The sequence below is a fragment of the Enhydra lutris genome, unplaced genomic scaffold (genome assembly GCF_002288905.1).
Source record: "Enhydra lutris kenyoni isolate GAN:26980312 unplaced genomic scaffold, ASM228890v2 scaffoldscaffold18, whole genome shotgun sequence".
In the NCBI taxonomy this organism is placed as follows: domain Eukaryota; kingdom Metazoa; phylum Chordata; class Mammalia; order Carnivora; family Mustelidae; genus Enhydra; species Enhydra lutris.
In genome coordinates, this window is record NW_019154102.1 from 16,417,932 (window position 1) to 16,441,568 (window position 23,637).

Here is a 23,637-nt window from a genome sequence, read left to right on the forward strand (position 1 = left end):
CATCTGTTGGTGGACATCTAGGTTCTTTCCATAGTTTGGCTATTGTGGACATTGCTGCTATAAACATTTGGGTGCACGTGCCCCTTCGGATCACTACGTTTGTATCTTTAGGGTAAATACCCAGTCGTGTAATTGCTGGGTCGTAGGGTAGCTCTATTTTCAACTTTTTGAGGAACCTCCAAGCTGTTTTCCAGAGTGGTTGCACCAGCTTGCATTCCCACCAACAGTGTAGGAGGGTTCCCCTTTCTCCACATCCTCACCAGCATCCATCGTTTCCTGACTTGTTAATTTTAGCCATTCTGACTGGTGTGAGGTGCTATCTTATTGTGGTTTTGATTTGTATTTTCCTGAAGTGTATGAGTTTCTTACAAGTATTATCAGGGTCCGTGTTATGCCCTCACTGGAGAACTACACTATCTGAATATAAAATTCTGGTTACCTGGCATCACTAAATACATTTATCTAAATATAAAAGTGTAAATAGTCAAAAATGCCCCAAATATTTTTTTTTAATATGATGCTAGTCCAGATGCTATTTTCTCCCCCATTTTGGTAAATGTTGCTTAAGTGAATTGCCAAAGATAATTGAAGCATAGTTCTGTTCAGTTTCTAACATTCCTCTTTTTAAAAATTCTTAGCATTTGTTGAGTGAATCTGTCTCTGACTTGTGTGACCACTGTGTGCTGAGATCTCTTTGAGGCGTTGGGCTCCACCATGAACTGCCCAGCTTAAGATTTTCTGACTTTCCCTGTAGTAGGGAGACTTGCGCACTAAATAAGCAGTTAACTGGTAAATAAACATAAACTCTGAAGTAGTCAATGCCATAAAGGAAATAAAAGGAAGATAGAATAGATTGGGTGACTACTTCGGATTATTTGAAAGCATCAGAAGTTTAAAATATTGTATAAATGTGAAGTGGTATTTTCCAGATGCTCTCTTTAAATGGACATGGTAAATACCTTGACACTAACGCATTTTTACTGTTCTCTTTCAGTTTGTGAAGTGTGGATATGCAGGCTCTAACTTTCCAGAACACATCTTCCCAGCTTTGGTTGGAAGACCTATTATCAGATCAACCACCAAAGTGGGAAACATTGAAATCAAGGTAATATTTTATTTTTTGATAAATGAGGATTAAAACTTGTGGGGTGTTCTTTGAATTAAGTAGTTTTATGATACGATACCATGATAAGCAAAGAGGCAGAATTTCTTGTATCTTTAATTTATATCAACACTTGAAGAAAGACACAAAAACTGATAGGCCATTACTCTCTGAATGGAGTAAAACTTAAGATTTTTATGTTGATGTGAACATTGTATTAGGGACTTAAAGCCCTTATTACATATAATGTTTAAAAGAAATCAGCCTGATATTTTTATGTCTTTCAGTTCCATATATTTTTCATTATATGTTAGTGTCTCGTTGGGACCTAAGACTTTTCCTTCCTTCTCATGGTCTGATTCTCCTACTTTTTAATATAGCTAGTCAGGAAAACACAGGGTATACATTTTATTGGTTCTTTTTTTCACTAATAGAGTAACTGATTTCCATAAGGTACAGGAAGAAGGTGCTCACATCTTGAGTTGGCCTTGCATTATTGCATTATTTCTCTTACTGTAAGGAGAGTGGAGGAAGGTTGTCATGTATTTAACGTGAGAGATTGGACATTAAGGATGAGATATTTTTCTCCGTATTAAAGGGACTGGAAATGAAGTGGGAATTACAGTATTTTAAAAGAAAAGAAAACAGAACAATCAAAAGGACAGTGGTCACCAATTGACTTAAATTCTTTAGGTGGCCTAGGGATGAGATTATAAAAAATGCAGTCAAATTTAAGGGCCATTTTACTGAATTATTTGTGAATAAGCTAGTATCATTGATCCTATCTGGACAGTCTTTCATAGAACTTCAGTTAGATTATGAGTCATTTGAAATACGAGTTAAGTGTACCTTTTTGGGACATTTGTTTGAGATATCTAGGAAGGTAGTAATAGCTAGAGAGAGACTTGCTACTTGGTAGCTCTCTGCTCTTGGTACTAGAGAATTGAGTTACATAATGAGTATCGATGCCAACCGAAACTGAGGTTCCAGGTTAAATTTTTAAAGATTTAGAGTAGTGAATGATTCTGGCCTCTGTTTACAATCAAATGGGACGTTCAAAATGATAATTTTTTTTTCCAGGGTCTTTTGGGAAATTTGTGGGGGATACTTTCTGTTTTTGTGAATGCCTTTCATTCTGATTGAATTTAATCTTAAATGAATGACCTAAAATTTAGCCAATACCAGTGATACGGACAAGCTTTTTAAATGAAGTTGGAAATCACAGTTTTTATTCAGTATTAGGCTTTTAAAGAATGTCTTTTTTATCTACTTTATGGAGAATAACATTTTTGAGGTGTACAGATACATCACATATTAACCATTTTGGTCTCTAACATGGCACAAATGATTACATATCTTTTCATTCCCACTTTCTTGCTTTTTAAGGCCAAGTGATAGAAATGAAACTAGCCTATATTCTAAGACATTTTTGCTAAGGAATTCCCCAGTAGCATTTGCTTGTATGGTTTGTCATTCTGTGTTCTGTTGGCTCAGTTCTGTTCAATCTGCTCAGTCTTTTAAGTCTCTCAAGTTAATTTGTTCTTCCAGTAGAAAATAGTAAAAGAAATCTGTGTCAAATTTAACTTGACTACTAGAGCTTAGAAAAAAAACACTCTAAACTCACCCTCTACCTACTCAACTAGACCTTTTCTGTTATTTATTTTCCTTAATTAAGGTTCTTAAATTCAGTAATGAAGTAAAGAAATTTGACTTTTTGGGATTCTTGTGCCTAGTGGATTGACTTATACTTTTGTGTTTTGTTAGCTGAAATGTGGTGATAGACTAAAAACTGGAAATTTAAATTGTTTAATGAGTTAATTTTCTTTCAGGAGTAATAACTGTCCATGTTAATTTGGCCCTAATTATTAACTCCGTAAAATATAGTACTGCATCTGATCTCTACCTAATTTGTCTCTATTGCTTGTATGTTTAAAAATTTCAGTGAGGATTTTATTTAGGCCTTTTCTGACTCTTACTTCTACCTTCTCTCTCTTCACCTTTCTTGACCTGTTGAAGTAGAATAACAAAAAGATGGTAAGTGAGGTTACACACATGCTCTCTGTTTGTTTTCCACTTTTGCTTGATGGGACAGTAGTTGTTGTTTTGTGTCCCTGTAGTATTGGGGAGGGGGGTAATTCCATATTTTAATTTTAAGTACTTTGATTTTTAACCTTTTTCATTGCTTCAGTTTGGTAGCAACTAATTAAGTCCTATACTTTCCTGATTGCATACAATGGACCAAACCAGAACTAATTACTAACATAGTTTTGAATTATTTTCCTTGTGTTTCTTGTAGACGAATGTTATAATTAAAATGGAATGTGGTGTGCATAATATTAGAAACCAAGTAGCTTTATTTAGAATGCGTGTGATCCAGAGAATTGTGGTGAAGTTGTTACATTTGGATAAATCTATTTTATTGATCAATGTTAAATTAAACATTGCCTATTATAGTCTGTATGTATTTGCATCCAATTGGGTAGTAAATGTGTAATAAGCTGAGTAAAACTTTGATATGCCAATGACTATAGATAGTAAAAAGGGAGGAAAAGAGATTGACTTGTTTCTTACACAATTTTTATTGAGCAGATTTTTACAACATTATCTGAGGATAAATAAGAAAAATGTGAAAGTCTTACAAGACTTTTCCATAAACAACACACCTTCCCCCTAAATACCATTGTGTGAACCAGAATTTGAACTAGAAGCTGGGCACATCCCAGACAATTCACTCTCTTTATATTTTTCTGTGACAGTCCTTAAGTGCTTCAATAGTAGGTATTTTCAGGCTTGTGTGTTTTTTGTATTATTTGTAAGCAGTTTTGACAAAGATCAAGCATTTTTTAGTGATTTGTATTTTAACTAGTATCAGTATCTTTGCGGAGTGTTCTTTTGGATAAATGAAAACATTTAAATGTGGAAATTCCTATATTTATACTGAATAAAAATCATTTATTAGTCTTAAAATCTCAAGGGAACTAAGTGTATACTTGTAGAGAACAGTGTAGGCTTTATTAACAAACTTTTTTATGGAATTTCCTTCTTAGGGATTTAATTTTGGTTTTAAAATGTGTTCACTCAATTTTCCAATTTGAGGTGACATTGTTCAGAATAATTCTTGGCAAATAAAGCTACACTGCCTGCTTTTCATAAAAGATAAATGCCTTTGAAAGAGCATCTCATATGGTTACTGTGATTTCTCATTCTTTCAAGTAACAGGCTTTAAATCCAGGGGTGGGGTGGGTGGTAAAAAAAAATCTAAGGTGCTGAGGTATAAGGCAAGTCACATAAAGCTCTTGGCATTTGTAGTTTTTGAAAGTTGAAACATTCTAGGGAAGAATATATATTCTATGGTTCTTTTAATTAATATTTTAGATACAATTAATTTTTGGATTAGGTGCTGAGCTACTTAAGAATATTTGTACTAATTTCATAGGTTAATACCTGTTTTCCATTTTAACTGTTCTTCCTTTTTGTTCAGAGGGATTATAAAATATTCAATGCTAGATGTTTCTTTCAGTTAATCCTTTATATATGTATGCTCTAGAAGTAGATGGATGAGACTTTTATTTTGAATTGGTACTGGGTCAGACATATGTAAAACCCTATTCTTGCATGGAAATAGAAGTAAATATTCTGATGAAATCTGATCAGACTTATTCTAAATTTGATGAACTATAGTTATGAATGTATATTGATTATATAAGTCATCTAATTATTTAATTTATTAACTTTGTACAACACATAGAATGATACATTCTAGAGGAAAGTAACAAAATTGTGTATTATATTTGTTAATTGTTAAAAAGTTAAAAAGTAATGTATGTGACCATTTGTTAATGGTTAAAAGTAATATATGTTCTTGTAGGTGTAGATTCCCCCCAACATTTGATTAAATGTTTAGAATGTATAGCAAAGTTGAATGAATCCTACAGTGAAACCCATATACCCATCACCTAGATTCTAACACTATTATTTAGTCTCCTGACATGCCACATATTTATTTATTCATCCCTCCTTTAGTCTATCTCTTTTTTTTTTTTAATATTTTTTATTTATTTGACAGAGAGAGAGAGAGGGGTCACAAGTAGGCAGAGAGGCAGGCAGAGAGAGAGGAGGGGAAGCAGGCTCCCTGCTGAGCAGAGAGCCCGATGCGGGGCTCGATCCCAGGACCCTGGGATCATGACCTGAGCCGAAGGCAGAGGCTTTAACCCACTGAGCCACCCAGGCGCCCACGTTTTTTGATGTATTTCAAAGTATCAATGTACTTCTCCTAAAGTAATTCAAAATATGCATGTCATTGATTAGAATTCACAGATGCAGATTTTTAATTTTCCATTTTCCTATCAGATGATTTTAAACAGTTAATATTCAAGAAATTCAAGTATTTATGTTATGGTGAATTAACTTTATAAGAAATTAGTTGCGACAGAGAAGCTTTTGTAACATTTCTAGCATCTGCTTTAACTTTGTTTTTCCTTTTTGTTGTTGCTTTCAGTGGATTTTTCCAGAATTCTTTTTTTGAGTCCTCACCCTGGTTTACCTCTGATCTTTTTTTAAATTGTTACTTTTAAAAGTTTTAAACTCACATATATTTAAACCTTATTTTGAGACATTTTATGTTAATTTACCATTTCATTTCCCCATGTTTTAAACTTACGGTGTTGTAGCAAACAGTAGCTATTTCTGATAGCTTTTTTAAGTTGAATTAATCAGTATATGTAGAAATCAGGATTATTTAGTAGCTTGAATAGCTGATTTTTAAAATACGCTTAAATTCTATGACATCATTAGCCTTATTATACATACAAAATTTGACTTTTCAAATGTGGGTCATCTTAAGTATGCTCTCCTTGGAGACAAGACTTGTGAGTACTCTGCTTCTTGTGTGCTAGCATAGTTTTCCAGTATTATACTTTAAGGTTGGAAATGTTGCTCATGAGCTAATTTTTAAACATTGTTTCCCTATGTCTTAATTTTTGGTATGTCTACAAATTTCCATTGATCTTGGTGAGACATATATAAAAACTTAATTTCAGTTCTAACTGAGGCATGTGCAGGTGGAAGTTTGTGAAATTTGCAAGTAATGTGGTGCATATCTGCATTATTACAATATAATAAAGATCATTTAAATTTTTAGCTTTTTTCATTATGCTTTGTTGTACATTAAAACGTATCATTTACACTTACCATTTCAATATTTAGTACAAAGAACTGTGCTGCATGCATTGAGCATTTTTCTACAAGTTTTTTTTTCCCTGATGTGCTATTTCACATATCACAGGCCTTATTTTTTGAACATTTGAGCAAAAGAAACAGATGAAACCTCATACAAAACCCTCCAAAATATGAAAATGTGGGGTTTATTTGTGCTAATGCTCTTCTTTTGGAAACATATGTATTGAAGGTAAGGTCCATTTATTGATTTAAACCACGTTGTACATAAAAATTTATTATTCATGATTAAACTCTCCAAGGCATTGTTCTTGAAAGAAAAGATTTTTTAAACTTGTGGAATGAAGAACTTTATCTGAAAGTGCCAGAAAAATTAAAATTAAATTATTCCCAAGTTTTCCAAAATATCATGGGAATGTAATTTTCTGAAGATATTTTATGCAAAAATTTGGCCTAAAGCCTTGATGTTATAATTTTCTAGGATCTTATGGTCGGTGATGAGGCAAGTGAATTACGCTCAATGTTAGAAGTTAACTACCCTATGGAAAATGGCATAGTACGAAATTGGGATGATATGAAACACCTGTGGGATTATACATTTGGACCAGAGAAACTTAACATAGATACCAGAAATTGTAAAATCTTACTCACAGAACCTCCCATGAACCCCACCAAAAACAGAGAGAAGATTGTAGAGGTAAGTTTTCAAGTGGGGTGTGTATATATGTGTTTCTGTGATGTAACATTACAGCACATGTTCTTTTACCATTGTTATTAAGAATAAAGGGAATGAAAATAATTGTTTCCCCCCCAGATCCTATTTATTGAGAACCTAATTAGTCATTATTTCTAAGTAGGATATAGCAGTAAACAAAATCAAGTCCTGTTGCCATGGAACTTGTTCTGGCAGGTGACACCCACCCCACCCCCACTGCCCACAAAGTGAATTAACTGAATGGTTTGTTAGAAGATAATAGATGCTAAAGAGAGGGAAAGAGCAGGTTAAGGGGTGTGGGGAGGGGGTAACATTTTTCACAGGGTGTGAGAGTAAGCATCGAGAGAAGGTGATGTTTAAACAGAAAGTAAGGGAATCAGCCAGGATATGTTGGGGGAGAGCATTCCAGACAAGGGAAGTAGCTAGCCAGTGTGAAGGTCTTAAAATGGGAACAAGCCTGGTATATTAGAGTCAACAAAGAGGCCAGTATGGGTGAGCAGTAGGGGATGAGGTTAGGGAAATAATAGGGCCAGATCTTCTGGGGCTTCACAGGCCCTTAAAGAGAATTATTCTTTTACTCTGAGTGAAATGAGGTGCTGTCACACAGAAGAAGGGACATGCTCCAGTTTAGGTGTCTGCGGCTGCTGTGTTGTGAGTAGACCATAAGGAGGCAAGGGTGGAAGAGAGACAAGTTTGAAGACTTATAGTTACCTAGGCAGAAGATAATGATGGTTAGGATTTGGGGTAATAGCAGCAAAAGTAAAGAGAAGTGGCCAGACTGTGAATCTATTTTGAAAGTGCCAAAACATTTTCTGGTGCATTAAATATGGGTAATAGAGGTGGGGAGAACCAGGGATGACTCAAAAGGTTTTGGGACGGGCACCCAGAGGATAACATTACCATCAATTGATATGGGGAAAGACTCAGATAAGTAGAACAGGATTTGAGGGCAATGGATCAGGAGTTAAGTTTTGGACATGGTAGGCCCTCATTAGACATCCAGTCAAAAATGTCAAGAGAGAGGTATCCCCCACTTTTCGAAAGTTCATGTTATGCCACTTCACTTTGACCAGAGACCTACATTAGTACCTGTTTTCACTAACTGAAAGAACTCCGAAGAGGATTTTCATTTAATGAGAAAGGGGAAAAGCAAAAATTGCATTCAGCAGTTTTTCTACAGTGAGCTGTTAGAGGCAGCGCACACCCAGAGCAGAGAGTGGCGGCGCCAAACTCTGACCCTGGAACGACGCTCAGCATCGCGGCATCGAGGCACCACCATAGCTTTGAACTGTGTCTGTGAGCACCTGTGCTTTATCTTGTTTCATTTTGTGCATCCATTAGCAAGATGTGTCCTAGGTTATCAGAAAAGCCCAAGAGAGGTTATTTTTGGGGTTTGGGAACACTCAATTTTCCATATAAGCTAATGGTAATTGCTTCTTTGATTTACATTTTAGCTTTACTTAAGGTTTCATAGGAATATTCTACCTTCAGGTAGCAGGGAAACCTGTAAAAGATCAAGTTCAGAAGAAAAGTCTGAGGCTAGAGAAAGAAACTTGGGAGTCATCGGGATATGGATAATCAGTTCACCAGGGAAGTGGGAACAGACAGTGGTGGGAAGGCTAAGGACCAGGGAGGTGGGAGTTAGCGAGAGGAGATTGAAGGGCCCTGGGGGAAGCAGGTACAGAGAGCAAGAAGTCTTCATTCTTCAGAGTGTTTAGATAAGTAACTTTTCAAGGTTGTCTTTCATTATATTTTGTTTTATATGAGGTAGGAACTGTATGACTTTGTCTTGTTATATTTGAGGTAAAAGCTTTAATAATTGTTTCTGTCTTAGTAGTTTTGCAGATAATACTCTACATCTATTTAGCTATTTGGTGGAAATTTTGGAAGGACTATACAAGAGATTATTGCTAGACAGTATTTTTAAATTCTGGATTAAAGCTTAAGTTTTATATTAAATGTTTTAAAAATTTAAGATACTGGTTTTAGGTACAAAATCCATGTCATTCCTTATGGCTTATATCTTACTACTTCTTTTTCCCCTCCTGACCACCCCTAGAACTGTGAAAGATGGCCGTTATTATATTAGTTCATATTTTAGTTGCAACTTATTATTTCTAAGTGATTTATAACTACTAATACTTTTTGTGATGGATAAGTAGTCATTTGTAATTGGTATTTATTTTTAGTAGCACATTGTAAAATCAGGTTGGAGGTACTTCTGCATTAAACCGAAAGGTTCCTCCTACACATGTTAACCACCTTAGGAAAGCAACACAACATCAGAATGAAAATCAAGTTTCCTTTCGGATGAAAAGTTAGATGACATTATACCTGGATGCGTCTTCTACTAGCTAGCTATTTGACTAGGACATGTTTGTGTTTTTTGTTTTGTTTTGTTTTTTTATCTGCTAGACTGACAAGAATTGGTCTCACTGTGCTATAAAGTCTCATGTTCTTTTAATATTCTTTTTTACTTGTGGGTGCAAATTTGGCTGTGACTGGTAATGCCCTACTTTAATCTTATCCAATAAGTTCATTTAGTACTACAAATACTTTCTAATTATCTTACAAATAAAAACAAGTTCTAATGGACTTTGAAGATGTCAAATACAAATACAGCTTAACTCTTCCATTTTCTCCTGGCTGGAGAGGGGATATGGTATAAAATACGGGTTGGAATATCTAGTTTCTTAATTGAGTACTGGCTAGATTAGAATATCTGGTTAGAATATCTAGTTGCTTAATTGATGAATATGTATTTCAGAGTAATAACATTTAAATCCTATGTACTTCTCATTGTGATCATTTATAAAATTTCTAAGTCACTAGATTTACAGAGTGGTAGTCAGCCCTGCCAGGCAAGCAGTGCTCCCTGTAGATGACAGAAAACGTCCTACAGGATGTTCCAGCCCACCTGGATTACAGAGAATGAGCATGGTTGTGACCAGAGAGGGCACAAGGAGACTCCTCCCTTTAGTGTAGCTCAGCTGAGAGCGGCGCCACAGCCAGGGCTCAAACCGGGAGGGTGGGTGGAACAGCTAGGCAGTTTCTGTATCTGCCAGCATTCAGGAATTACTGCATATATTTTTGGCTTCCTGCCCTGCCATTTTACTACTTTTTTTTTTTTTTTTTTAACCAGTTGGGGGTAGAACTCTAGTCTTGGCCCAGGTTAGGACAGAGGGATGGGAAGGTCAGCAGTTGAGCAGTTTCTGTAGTTTGTCCTTGAATTAAAAGATATTTTCATTAAGGGACATCATTAAGAAAGGCTTGTTCAGATGCAAAAATCTTTCTTCCATTCTAATTAGCTATTAACCAGAACATTCAAAAATCTTGGCTTTGAAGCACTTAGGAAATACTTGAGGACTCTGTGTACATCCAAAAATCTGTTCCCTGCATTGGAGCTCTGTGACAGCTGAGGAGAATGGAGGACTCTTTTAGGTCCCTTTTGATTTTGTTTTGGCAACTAATCTACTCTGTGACCATCAAGAAAGCATAAAATATATACGTATTATATAACTTCTAAATACCAGCATTTCTTTCTCTCCTTTTGCATTTTCAGGTAATGTTTGAAACTTACCAGTTTTCTGGTGTGTATGTAGCTATCCAGGCAGTTCTGACTTTGTATGCTCAAGGTAGGTGAAACTTAACTTTTAGAATAATCAATTCAGTAGACATTAAGGGCATTTTATATCAGAGGAATTTGGTTTTTCAGTAAGTTGTAAATCCCAGAAAAGCACAATATTTATATATTTATTTAAATTTTTCAAATATTTACTCAAATATTTTCATAATTTCTAAAATTAGTCAAATAAAATACCACATATATTTTTATTTCCTTCATTAAGCAATGAAGGACTTAAGGTAAAGAGAATTCAAATTTTTTTAAATTTTTTATTTTTTTTATTAACATATAGTGTATTATTAGCCCCAGGGGTTCAGGTCTGTGAATCGCCAGGTTTACACACTTCACAGCACTCACCATAGCACATACCTTCCCCAGTGTCTGTAACCCAACCACCCTCTCCCTACCCCCCCGCCCCCCACCCCCACAACCCTCAGTTTGTTCTGTGAGATTAAGAGTCTCTAATGGTTTGTCTCCCTCCCAATCCCATCTTGTCTCATTTATTTCTTTCCTAACCCACTACATTGCCTCTCAACTTCCTCATATCAGGGAGATCATATGATAATTGTCTGAGAACTCAATTTTTTAAAAGTAGGAGGTTCCCTCTTTTAGACCTTTTTTTTATTCTTTTTTTAAAAGATGTCATTTATTTATCTGTCAGAGAGAGAGAGAGAGAGAGAGAGAGGGAGAATGAGCAGGGGGAGCAGCAGGCAGAGGGAGAAGCAGGCTCCCCCTGAGCAAGGAGCCCGATGTGGGACTCAATCCCAGGACCCTGAGATCATGACCTGAGCCACCCAGGCGTCCCTAAACTTTTTTAAAGTTAAAAAAAAAAAATTTTTTTTTTTTTTTAAGAGATCGGAGGAAGCAGGTTCCCTGCTGAGCAGAGAGCCCAATGCGGGGCTTGATCTCAGGACCCTGGGATCATGACCTGAGCTGAAGGCAGAGGCTTTAACCCACTGAGCCACCCAGGTGCCCCAAAATAAAAATTTTTTATGCAGTGAAGAATGAGCTGGAATTCGTCCTTAGCATTATCAGAGTTGGGGTGCCTGGGTGGCTCTGTCAGTTAAACATCTGTCTTTGGCTAAGGTTGTGATCCCAGGGTCATGGGATTGAGTCCCGCATTGGGCTACCTGCTCAGTAGGAAGCCTGGTTCTCCCTCTCCCTCTGCCGCTCCCCCTACTTGTGCTGTCTCTCCTGCTCACCCTCTCTCTCTCAAATAAATAAAACCTTAAAAAAAAAAAGTATCAGAGTTTAAAAAAAATACATAGAGATCTAAAAAAGGTTAGTGTAAAATCACACTTGTTATATACATAGTAGAGGAGAAGGTAGACATTTGGAAATGCCTTCCTAACTTTTATGTTTTCTTGGTGCTGCCATTAGTAACTGCATCCCTTTCTGTTGAGAATAAAAATTGGCCATGTGGGGAGAGCTCTTTATATTCTGATAGTCTTATTAAGAGAATTTATGGGGCTGTCAAATAGGCGCCACACAGCCTGTTAGGCACTTGAAATGTGAAGATACCCCCAAGGAATTTAGAGTCCAATAGGGAAAAAACCTACAGAAACAGATAATTTTGACTCAGCACAACAAAGGTTTCTTTTTTTTTTTTTAATTTTATTTTTTATAAACATATATTTTTATCCCCAGGGGTACACGTCTGTGAATCGCCAGGTTTACACACTTCACAGCACTCACCATAGCACATACCCTCCCCAATGTCCATAATCCCACCCCCCCCTTCCAAACCCCCTCCCCCCATCAACCCTCAGTTTGTTTTGTGAGATTAAGAGTCACTTATGGTTTGTCTCCCTCCCAATCCCATCTTGTTTCATTTACTCTTCTCCTACCCCCTTAAAGGGCTAGTGTCCAAAATCTATAAAGAACTTAGCAAACTCAACACCCAAAGAACAAATAATCCAATCAAGAAATGGGCAGAGGACATGAACAGACATTTCTGCAAAGAAGACATCCAGATGGCCAACAGACCCATGAAAAAGTGCTCCACATCACTCGGCATCAGGGAAATACAAATCAAAACCACAATGAGATATCACCTCACACCAGTCAGAATGGCTAAAATTAACAAGTCAGGAAATGACAGATGCTGACGACAAAGGTTTCTAAAGGAGGTGACACCTAAGCTAAATCTTCAGCCTTAGTCATTAGCTGTGTGTATGACATAGTACTTAGAAGACTCACTGTGGTGACCCATCTAATTCTAAACATGGATTAGTAAAAATCACCTTGTAGAAATACTCGTTGGCTCATTAAACTGTCTTCAGTACTACATATAGATACTTAGAAAATACTTGGGGGAATTAAATTTTCAAAAAAGTTTTGTTCATTCATCAAGTGGAATGTATCTTGTGCTGTGTTTAGTGCAAAGGACATGGCAGTGAGTAAGGTCTTCTTGACCTTAACGTGATTATATTCCAGCTATGAATAATTTTCCTTTTAAGAAGGAATTTAAAATCACTGGTTACTTTATAAGGAGTGTTTACCTGCACTGAGGTAATTTTATTTCATTTTTAGAAAAATGAATTCTAGAAATTATTTTAGAAAATACTTTGGAAAAAAATAGCTACTAAAAATTTGGGGAATCTAAGCTTTGAAACTGGTGATAATAGTTTCATTTAGGTGGTGAGAATGGACAGTGTTAATAAAGTGAATTTTTGTTTAAATTGTATTTGAATAAAACTGACCGTAACAGGTTTTTCTAGCAATATTCATGCATTTATTTCCATCCAATGAGAAGATACTGTCTTTTAATTCCTGGCATTTAGTCATTTTTTGTATAACTATTGAATCCTTAATTGTGAGAAATGATAGTCCAGTAATGATCAAAAGAACTCTGACCCACAGTAAAATTCTCCTTCTAAACAAGGTGGCTAGTGCTACCAGTTATACCAAGGTAGGAAGAATCATTTGGAGCCCTGGAAGGCTTGTGAGTAAGAGAAGTAACATGGTGGTTTAGGAAGCTATGTTTGACTGCATGCTAAAGACAGGATTGAAGGGAATAACTGGAATTAGGGAATCTGGAGGTAAGAGTTGTCAGGAAAGGTGTAAATGAAGAGGTATGAACTCAGTTGAACCTCAAAGAATCCATAGGAATCGAAGTGGAAGAGTGTATACTGAAGCGACAAAATGGTGTGGCACTGAAAATGTGTCAGATGTGTACTGCGAAAGGCTAGTCTGTAACCTAGTGGGAGTGGGAGAAAATAAGCTGCAGTTGGATGGGAAGGTCTGTTTGGAAAATAAAATGTAAATCCTGCTTTAGTTGTTATTACTGGGAGTTTTTTTGAATTAATGATGTGGATTCCTTTTTTTTTTTTTTTTTGGATTCCTCTTTTTTTGCAATGAGATGTTTTTCTTGTTGAAAGGAATGCAGCATTAAAAGGCAGTAGATGATTTTTATGAAGCTTTTTATGAAGATTTATATACACCATCAATCAAGGAAAGACAGTATATGAGCTTCAAAAGGAGGTAGATTGAGTAAATGTATCAAAGATAAATCATTATGATTAAATATTATGGTGCATTCAAGTTTGTATTAAGAGAGGGAGAGAACCTCTTCAGGGATGTGAAAATGATAATGCTTAAGAAAGTTACAGACATTGCATATTCTATAAGGTGAAAACTTTTTTTGGTTAAAACGTTAGACTAGTAACTATTAGAAAATTTGAGTTAGAAAAAGTTTTGTCTTTTTTTTCCCCCTAAATTAACCCTAGTGCAGAAGGTAACTTTTGCATTCATTTGTAGTTTAAATAGTATGTATGGGAAACAAGGCAGCTTCTTTGCTATTTTATTAAAAGGTTTAACTGACATTGATTGTCTTTCTGGTTTCTGGTGAATAATTAAAGTGGTCCTTTGGCTGGCCAAGGTTAATTGTTCTCAAATTTCCAGCTATCTAGTATCAATAGGAATTTTTCCAAGACACAGTTTTGAATATATTATATGACAAAAATAATAAGTACATTATTCAACAGGTTCACTATCAACTTGTATAGTATTTATCTCTCAAAATGGTTTTCCTAAAAGTTACAATGATGCTTTAGAAAATTCCACTTCAGGGAAATTCAGGGATCAAGATTAAATTGGAAAGAAAAATAAAGAATTGTACTGAGCTTTAAGAACATGTTGTGTTTTGGAGCGCTTGGGTGACTCAGTGGGTTGGTTGGGCCTCTGCCTTCGGCTCAGGTCATGATCCCAGAGTCCTGGGATCGAGCCCCACATCGGGCTCTCTGCTCCTCGGGGAGCCTGCTTCCTCCTCTCTCTCTGCCTGCTGCTCTGCCTGCTTGTGATCTCTGTCTGTCAAATAAATAAAATCTTTAAAAAAAAAAAAAAGAAAAGAACATGTTGTGTTTTTCAGTCCTGGGTCTCAGATTCTGTTTCTTCCCGTCTCTTGGGATAGCAGACAGATTAAAGGTCTCACAAGAGGCATGTGTGAGAACACTCACTTTAGTGTCTAGATGTTAAAAGTAAACTGCAAAATAACAAATAATAAAGAAATGCTGTCTTCTAGACCATTCTGGTTGGTGAAGTTTCTAGTTTGGCTTCTGTACTAATTTTTGAAATTTGCTGGTTCTGATTTTTCTGATTTGGCTTTTTATTTAAAACCTCACGGTTCTCACACAGGTTTATTGACTGGAGTAGTGGTGGACTCTGGAGATGGTGTAACTCACATTTGTCCAGTGTATGAAGGCTTTTCTCTCCCTCACCTTACCAGGAGACTGGATATTGCTGGAAGGGATATTACCAGATATCTTATCAAGGTAAGCAAAAGAAGATATCATAGAAATTAGCTTTTGTAGTTTATATTTACTAACTTAACATATTTGAAATAATCCTCTCAGGATCATAGCAGATCTTCTGCACCACTGGGGGAATGACCCATTTACCCCATTATTCATGTAAAAATCCATGTAAAATTTAAATACATGTTGTCTGGTGTGGTAATGAGAATAGAATACATCATTACATAATTATGTTTGCTATTCCTGAAGACTTGGTAGTGAAATAGAAGAGACCGTAAAACTTCTTGAACAATAGAGGCAGCCTTTTCTGCCATGAAACCTTTCTTTGAGGGGAGCCTGGGTGGCTCAGTCAATTACGTGTCTGCCTTACGCTCAGGTCATGATCTGAGGGTCCTGGGATCAAGTCCCCTCAGCAGGAAATCTGCTTCTCTCTCTCCCTCCCCTCTAACCCCCTACTCGTGCTCTCTCTCTCTTTCAAATAAATAAAAAAACTTAACAGTCCCAGTTGTACCAGACTTCAATATTTAGTAGTTTTCATGGAATATATCCAGTGTTTAGTGTTTACTATATATTCATGTTTACTTCTAACTATAATTAGAATTTTTGTTAAAACATTGCTGGAGAAAGTATATAAGGCTGTTATTTAGAGGTATGTGTATAATTTTAATATTGAAAAAAAAAGTTTAAACTAATTAGTTTATTCTCTCCAGGTCAGTGGCTCTCAACCAGGGGTAATGCTGCCCCCTCCCCACCCCCGGGACATTTTGCAACATCTGGAGACATTTTTCGTTGTTCCAGCTGTGCAGGAATGCTACTAAACATCCTACAGATGTTTAGTGGGGGCAGTCCCCACAACAAAGAATTTTAAGGTCCACAATATCATTGGTGCTACTGTTGAGAAACTATTCTAGGGTGATGTCTGTACAGTAAAATAGGTTGTATAAGTCTTTATCTTCACATGGGGTTCCTTTTGTCTCATTTAGAGTAATAATGAGATTAAGCTAATGAGAGCTATAATACTCTTGTTCCAGGCCAAAATTCTGTCTGAGGAATATCTGAGGGTTTTAAAGTTTTTGTATGAAAAGTCCAATTTGGTTTTTCTTTTTTCTGTTAACTTGAATTATCTTTATTTGAAATTTTTTTCTGTTAATTTGAATTCTAATCATTTATTTCATTGACAAATACTCTTGCCCATCTACTATATATCAGACATAATGCTAGAAGTCAGGGATAAAACTTTTTAAGACCTAGGGATATTTCATGAATATGGCATTGATTGAGCAACTGGCAGATTATAGGAGTCCAGTACTAAAATAATATTCATCGAAATATTTATTTTTATTATTTATCAAAACTATCTAAACATTAGCACTCAAAACAGTCATTTTTTAAAACTAGCTTGGTTTTTTAAGCTTACTTTACCCATTTATTATTCATAAACTGTTAATTCTTTCACTCTCTGTGAAAGTGAAATATAAGTCCTTTTATGGAAAATATTCTTCCCATTTCTGAAATTCAGTAAGACCTAAGGATCCACTGTCCATTGCATGTGTTACTGACTTGAACTGTTTAGTGAGCAATGAAAGCTTGCCAGGGTTTAACTCATTCAGATTAATTGTGAATTTGCTGCTGTTTTTTGTACCAGCTGCTGCTTTTGCGAGGATATGCCTTCAACCATTCTGCTGACTTTGAAACAGTTCGCATGATTAAAGAAAAATTGTGTTATGTGGGGTATAATATTGAGCAAGAGCAGAAGCTGGCCTTAGAAACCACAGTATTAGTTGAATCTTACACAGTAAGTATTTTCGGTATTTAATACATATGTGGTTTTAAAATGGAGTACCATGATTGTTGATAATGTGCTTAAGTAGGTTTTCTTAGAATCAGTATTTTTGTTTTGAGTTGTTAGAGTATGTATGTGTGTGACTTTTAATGTCTTTCTACAATAAGATTCTTTGATTTGATTATTTTAGGGTACCATATAATGTGAAATAAGGCAAATCATAAATTGCTTTTCTACCTTAGGATATAATTAGATAAGAGATGTTATTTTGAGATTCTGAGATCTAAAATAGCACTTTTCAACATGTGTCTTGCAGAATGTTATTTCCCTGAGATGTTATTAAGTAATTTCACAAAAATTAAAGCGGAGTTTACATTGTCCAATAAGTTTGGGATTCAGTTTCACTTTACTGAAGAGCTTCTCAGAACCTTTGTTGTGCTTAGTATGTGTATGTCTGTGAGAATGTGCCTGTTTCTCAACCTTATTAGACTACAGGATTCTAGCGTTTCGTAAGACTCCTGTTCTAGGAAGCGTACTTTATCTTCACATGGGGTTCCTTTTGTCTCATTTAGAGTAATAATGAGATTAAGCTAATGAGAACTATAATACTCTTGTTCCAGGCCAAAATTCTGTCTGAGGAATATCTGAGGGTTTTAAAGTTTTTGTATGAAAAGTCCAATTTGGTTTTTCTTTTTTCTGTTAACTTGAATTATCTTTATTTGAAATTTTTTTCTGCAGATCTTCTGCACCACTGGGGGAATGACCCATTTACCCCATTATTCATGTAAAAATCCATGTAAAATTTAAATACATGTTGTCTGGTGTGGTAATGAGAATACAATACATCATTACATAATTATGTTTGCTATTCCTGAAGACTTGGTAGTGAAATAGAAGAGACCGTAAAACTTCTTGAACAATAGAGGCAGCCTTTTCTGCCATGAAACCTTTCTTTGAGGGGAGCCTGGGTGGCTCAGTCAATTACGTGTCTGCCTTACGCTCAGGTCATGATCTGAGGGTCCTGGGATCAAGTCCCCTCAGCAGGAAATCTGCTTCTCTCTCTCCCTCCCCTCTAACCCCCTACTCGTGCTCTCTCTCTCTTTCAAATAAATAAAAAAACTTAACAGTCCCAGTTGTACCAGACTTCAATATTTAGTAGTTTTCATGGAATATATCCAGTGTTTAGTGTTTACTATATATTCATGTTTACTTCTAACTATAATTAGAATTTTTGTTAAAACATTGCTGGAGAAAGTATATAAGGCTGTTATTTAGAGGTATGTGTATAATTTTAATATTGAAAAAAAAAGTTTAAACTAATTAGTTTATTCTCTCCAGGTCAGTGGCTCTCAACCAGGGGTAATGCTGCCCCCTCCCCACCCCCGGGACATTTTGCAACATCTGGAGACATTTTTCGTTGTTCCAGCTGTGCAGGAATGCTACTAAACATCCTACAGATGTTTAGTGGGGGCAGTCCCCACAACAAAGAATTTTAAGGTCCACAATATCATTGGTGCTACTGTTGAGAAACTATTCTAGGGTGATGTCTGTACAGTAAAATAGGTTGTATAAGTCTTTATCTTCACATGGGGTTCCTTTTGTCTCATTTAGAGTAATAATGAGATTAAGCTAATGAGAGCTATAATACTCTTGTTCCAGGCCAAAATTCTGTCTGAGGAATATCTGAGGGTTTTAAAGTTTTTGTATGAAAAGTCCAATTTGGTTTTTCTTTTTTCTGTTAACTTGAATTATCTTTATTTGAAATTTTTTTCTGTTAATTTGAATTCTAATCATTTATTTCATTGACAAATACTCTTGCCCATCTACTATATATCAGACATAATGCTAGAAGTCAGGGATAAAACTTTTTAAGACCTAGGGATATTTCATGAATATGGCATTGATTGAGCAACTGGCAGATTATAGGAGTCCAGTACTAAAATAATATTCATCGAAATATTTATTTTTATTATTTATCAAAACTATCTAAACATTAGCACTCAAAACAGTCATTTTTTAAAACTAGCTTGGTTTTTTAAGCTTACTTTACCCATTTATTATTCATAAACTGTTAATTCTTTCACTCTCTGTGAAAGTGAAATATAAGTCCTTTTATGGAAAATATTCTTCCCATTTCTGAAATTCAGTAAGACCTAAGGATCCACTGTCCATTGCATGTGTTACTGACTTGAACTGTTTAGTGAGCAATGAAAGCTTGCCAGGGTTTAACTCATTCAGATTAATTGTGAATTTGCTGCTGTTTTTTGTACCAGCTGCTGCTTTTGCGAGGATATGCCTTCAACCATTCTGCTGACTTTGAAACAGTTCGCATGATTAAAGAAAAATTGTGTTATGTGGGGTATAATATTGAGCAAGAGCAGAAGCTGGCCTTAGAAACCACAGTATTAGTTGAATCTTACACAGTAAGTATTTTCGGTATTTAATACATATGTGGTTTTAAAATGGAGTACCATGATTGTTGATAATGTGCTTAAGTAGGTTTTCTTAGAATCAGTATTTTTGTTTTGAGTTGTTAGAGTATGTATGTGTGTGACTTTTAATGTCTTTCTACAATAAGATTCTTTGATTTGATTATTTTAGGGTACCATATAATGTGAAATAAGGCAAATCATAAATTGCTTTTCTACCTTAGGATATAATTAGATAAGAGATGTTATTTTGAGATTCTGAGATCTAAAATAGCACTTTTCAACATGTGTCTTGCAGAATGTTATTTCCCTGAGATGTTATTAAGTAATTTCACAAAAATTAAAGCGGAGTTTACATTGTCCAATAAGTTTGGGATTCAGTTTCACTTTACTGAAGAGCTTCTCAGAACCTTTGTTGTGCTTAGTATGTGTATGTCTGTGAGAATGTGCCTGTTTCTCAACCTTATTAGACTACAGGATTCTAGCGTTTCGTAAGACTCCTGTTCTAGGAAGCGTACTTTATCTTCACATGGGGTTCCTTTTGTCTCATTTAGAGTAATAATGAGATTAAGCTAATGAGAACTATAATACTCTTGTTCCAGGCCAAAATTCTGTCTGAGGAATATCTGAGGGTTTTAAAGTTTTTGTATGAAAAGTCCAATTTGGTTTTTCTTTTTTCTGTTAACTTGAATTATCTTTATTTGAAATTTTTTTCTGCCTAATTTGAATTCTAATCATTTATTTCATTGACAAATACTCTTGCCCGTCTACTATATGTCAGACATAATGCTAGAAGTCAGTAGTGCTCATCCTATAGTTTTGCTCTAATAATTCAGTAGGTGGCAGTCTTTTCCTGACTTTGTATTTTCTTAATGAGCTGTTGAAAACAAATGTTAACTTGAAAGTATAACAAGTAAGACTGAGAACCCAGTTATAGGTTACACCAGGATAGTTGATTCTACTTGAATTTTTAATGTATTGTTATCTTAAGTCTATTATATTCATCTGGGTAGAAAATACTTCCATATCTCATTTTTGATCTAGTTATTACTAAAATGAAATCAAGTAATGGGCGATAAAAGCAAATATTCTTAAACCGTTTGACTCATGTAAGCTCTGCATATCACAAATATGTATGAAATAGTCATTTTGAAAATTATTGTTAATTTTTATGGGGCGCCTGGGTGGCTCAGTGGGTTAAAGCCTCTGCCTTCAGCTCAGGTCATGATCCCAGGGTCCTGGGATCGAGCCCCACATTGGGCTCTCTGCTCAGCAGGGAGCCTGCTTCCTTCCTCTCTCTCTCTCTGCCTGCCTCTCTGCCGACTTGTGATCTCTGTCAAATAAATAAATAAAAATCTTTTTAAAAAAATAAAATAATTTTAAAAATTATTGTTAATTTTTACAAATTATATTATTTTATTTTTTAAGCAATACTGATCCAAATAATTTATAAGCAACTTATTAATCTCCAGATCTGCCCTGGAGATTCTTTTCTGAAGCTTTTTTGATAGTTCCTTTAGATTTATAATTTTTCATATACCTGACTGACTTGTAAGAAAATGGCATGAGACAAAAAGTTGAGGGAACTAGAAATGTAAAACATGTTTTATTTAATTTCTCCCCTCCTTTCTCAAAGAATTTGAGGTGGGTTACAAAAATATACATAGGTGACTTTTGGGGCGCTGACTCCCTATGCAGTGTATAACTTTTGACTCCCTCAAAACTTAACTACTAATAGCCTACTGTCATTGCCTTGCCAATAACATAAACAGTCTACTAACACATATTTTGTATGTTAAATGTATTATATACCATGTTCTTACAATAAAGTAAGATAGGAAGAAAAGAAAATGGTACTAAGAAAATCATAAGGACGAGAAGATACATTTACAGTACTTTACTGTATTTGTCAGAAAAAATCATGTCCTTGGACCTGTGCAGTTTAAACCCATATTGTTATAGGGTCAGCTGCACGATAAATAAAAAACAGTAGACTAATGAAACTGATGAGCAAGTGAAGAGGGATAAGGAGAGACAAGTAAAGGATAGGATAAGATTTGGTGCAAAAAAATGAGAATCCTACAGTCATAATAGGTAGGGTAGGGTTTAGAGGTTGGTAGCTCCTAGGCCAGGTGGCCCCATGCTGACCAGCAGCCAGAGTATGGAAAGAAACCACACCCTCGGAGAGGCTGAAGTATGAGCTACAGAGGTTTTGCCAGTAACCGTGTACTGTGTATAAAATTTTTCCAGATATTTTGGGTGATTTCATGTGGTTTCTAAACTCACCTGATGGGTTTTTGTTTTTTTAAGGGTATTTGTTTGAATCAGTATCCTTGGGGGTTATTTGTTTGTTTTTTGAGTGTTTTTTTTTTTTAATTTGATATAATTTATTAAAAGACAGTTTGTGGAGGTTTTGAAAAATGTGATTACTTTTGCATTTATCTGTAAACATGGAGTAAATGTTTTAAGAAAAAAAAACCTTGGCTTTGTGGTACTTGGTTATACTGGAAAGTCATTTTTAGAATCCAAATACAATTACAGTAGTCCTATTATTATAAATATACTGTGAGACATGTCAGTGTAAGATTAATTCTGGTGTCTCCTATGGAAATGGGTCAAATGCCAGCATACACCAGCATGCTTATAATTTAGGTCAATCCAATGAGTTGTGAGGTGGTTTTAAGAGAGGGAGGGGCACCTGGGTGGCTCAGTTGGCTAAACATCTGCCTTCAGCTCAGGTCATGATCTCAGGGTCCTAGATCAATCCCTAGCCCAGCTCCCAGCTCAGAGGGGAGTCTGTTTCTCCCTCTACCCCTGCCCCCCCGCCAGCTCATGTGCATACACACTCTCTCTCTCTCTTTAAAAAAAAGGGGGGGGCAGTTTTTTGGTGTTTGCCTACTTGGCTTAGTCGAGCATCCAACTCTTAATCTCGGGGTCATGAGTTCAGACCCCACATTGGGCTACAGCCTACTTCAAAAATTAAAAATTAAAAAATAAATTAATAAAAATAAATAATAAAATATATTAATAAATAAATGGGAGTTTTTACTTATCATTTCTCATTTAATTAAATATGAACATGACGTGTGACTTTCTACATACACAGGGTCATGTTGTAATGATATCTGACCTGTTGTTTAAATTTTTTTTTTTTTTTTTTTTAAAGACTCCACCTATTTGACAGACAGAGATCACAAGTGGGCAGAGAGGCAGGCAGAGAGAGAGGGGGAAGCAGGCTCCCCGCTGTGAGCAGAGAGCCCGATGCGGGGCTGGATCCCAGGACCCCGGGACCATGACCTGAGCGGAAGGCAGAGGCTTTAACCCACTGAGCCACCCAGGCGCCCCCTGTTGTTTAAATCTTAATTTGCTCTGTGGGCACCTGAGTGGCTCAGTAGGTTAAGCATCCAAATCTTGATTTCAGCTTAGGTCATGTTCTCATGGCCGTGAGATTGAGCGGCAGACCAAGCCCTGTGTTGGGCTGCACGCTGGGCATAGAGCCTGGTCAAGATTCTCTCCCTTTCCCTGTTCTACTCCCCCTGACCCTGTGTGCATGGGCTCTCTCTCTTAAAAAAAATCCTGGGGTGCCTGGGTGGCTCAGTCATTAAGCATCTGCCTTTGGCTCAGGTCGTGATCCCAGGGTCCTCAGATCAAGCCCCACATTGGGCTCTCTGCTCCGCAGGAAGCCTGCTTCTCCCTCTTCATTCCCCCTGCTTGTGTTCCCTCTCTCGCTATGTCTCTCTCTGTGGAATAAATAAATAAAATCGTTTAAGTAAGAAATCTTATTTTTTTAAGTTGAAATTATATTTATCCATTATTTAAAATTTAATAGGATTTAGGGGGGAGTATAGCTGGCTCAGTTGGTAGAGCATGTGACTTGGTCTTTTGAGGGGTTGTGAGTTCAAGCCCCACTTTGGGTGTAGACATTACTTAAAATCTTTAAAAAAATGTTTTAATAGGGTCTAGTAAGTAGGATACAGTAGAACTGCTTAATAAAAAGTAATCTTGAGGCACCTGGGTAGCTCATTCATTATCTCACTTTGGTTCCGGTCATCAT

The 23,637-nt window shown here is 36.0% G+C and overlaps 1 protein-coding gene across 2 annotated transcripts in view; it reads left to right on the plus strand.

The window, feature by feature from the left end:
* LOC111147990 (ARP2 actin related protein 2 homolog) overlaps window positions 1-23,637 on the plus strand; it is a 41,598-nt gene that overhangs the window by 7,468 nt on the left and 10,493 nt on the right. Inside the window, exons 2-7 of one of the 2 annotated variants that reach the window (XM_022504328.1) lie at window positions 995-1,105; window positions 3,122-3,136; window positions 6,759-6,974; window positions 10,555-10,627; window positions 15,253-15,389; window positions 17,017-17,166. In XM_022504328.1, coding sequence (XP_022360036.1) covers window positions 995-1,105; window positions 3,122-3,136; window positions 6,759-6,974; window positions 10,555-10,627; window positions 15,253-15,389; window positions 17,017-17,166 — 702 coding nt within the window. The remainder of the gene's footprint in view (window positions 1-994; window positions 1,106-3,121; window positions 3,137-6,758; window positions 6,975-10,554; window positions 10,628-15,252; window positions 15,390-17,016; window positions 17,167-23,637) is intronic. The other variant, XM_022504327.1, reaches the window with a different exon arrangement.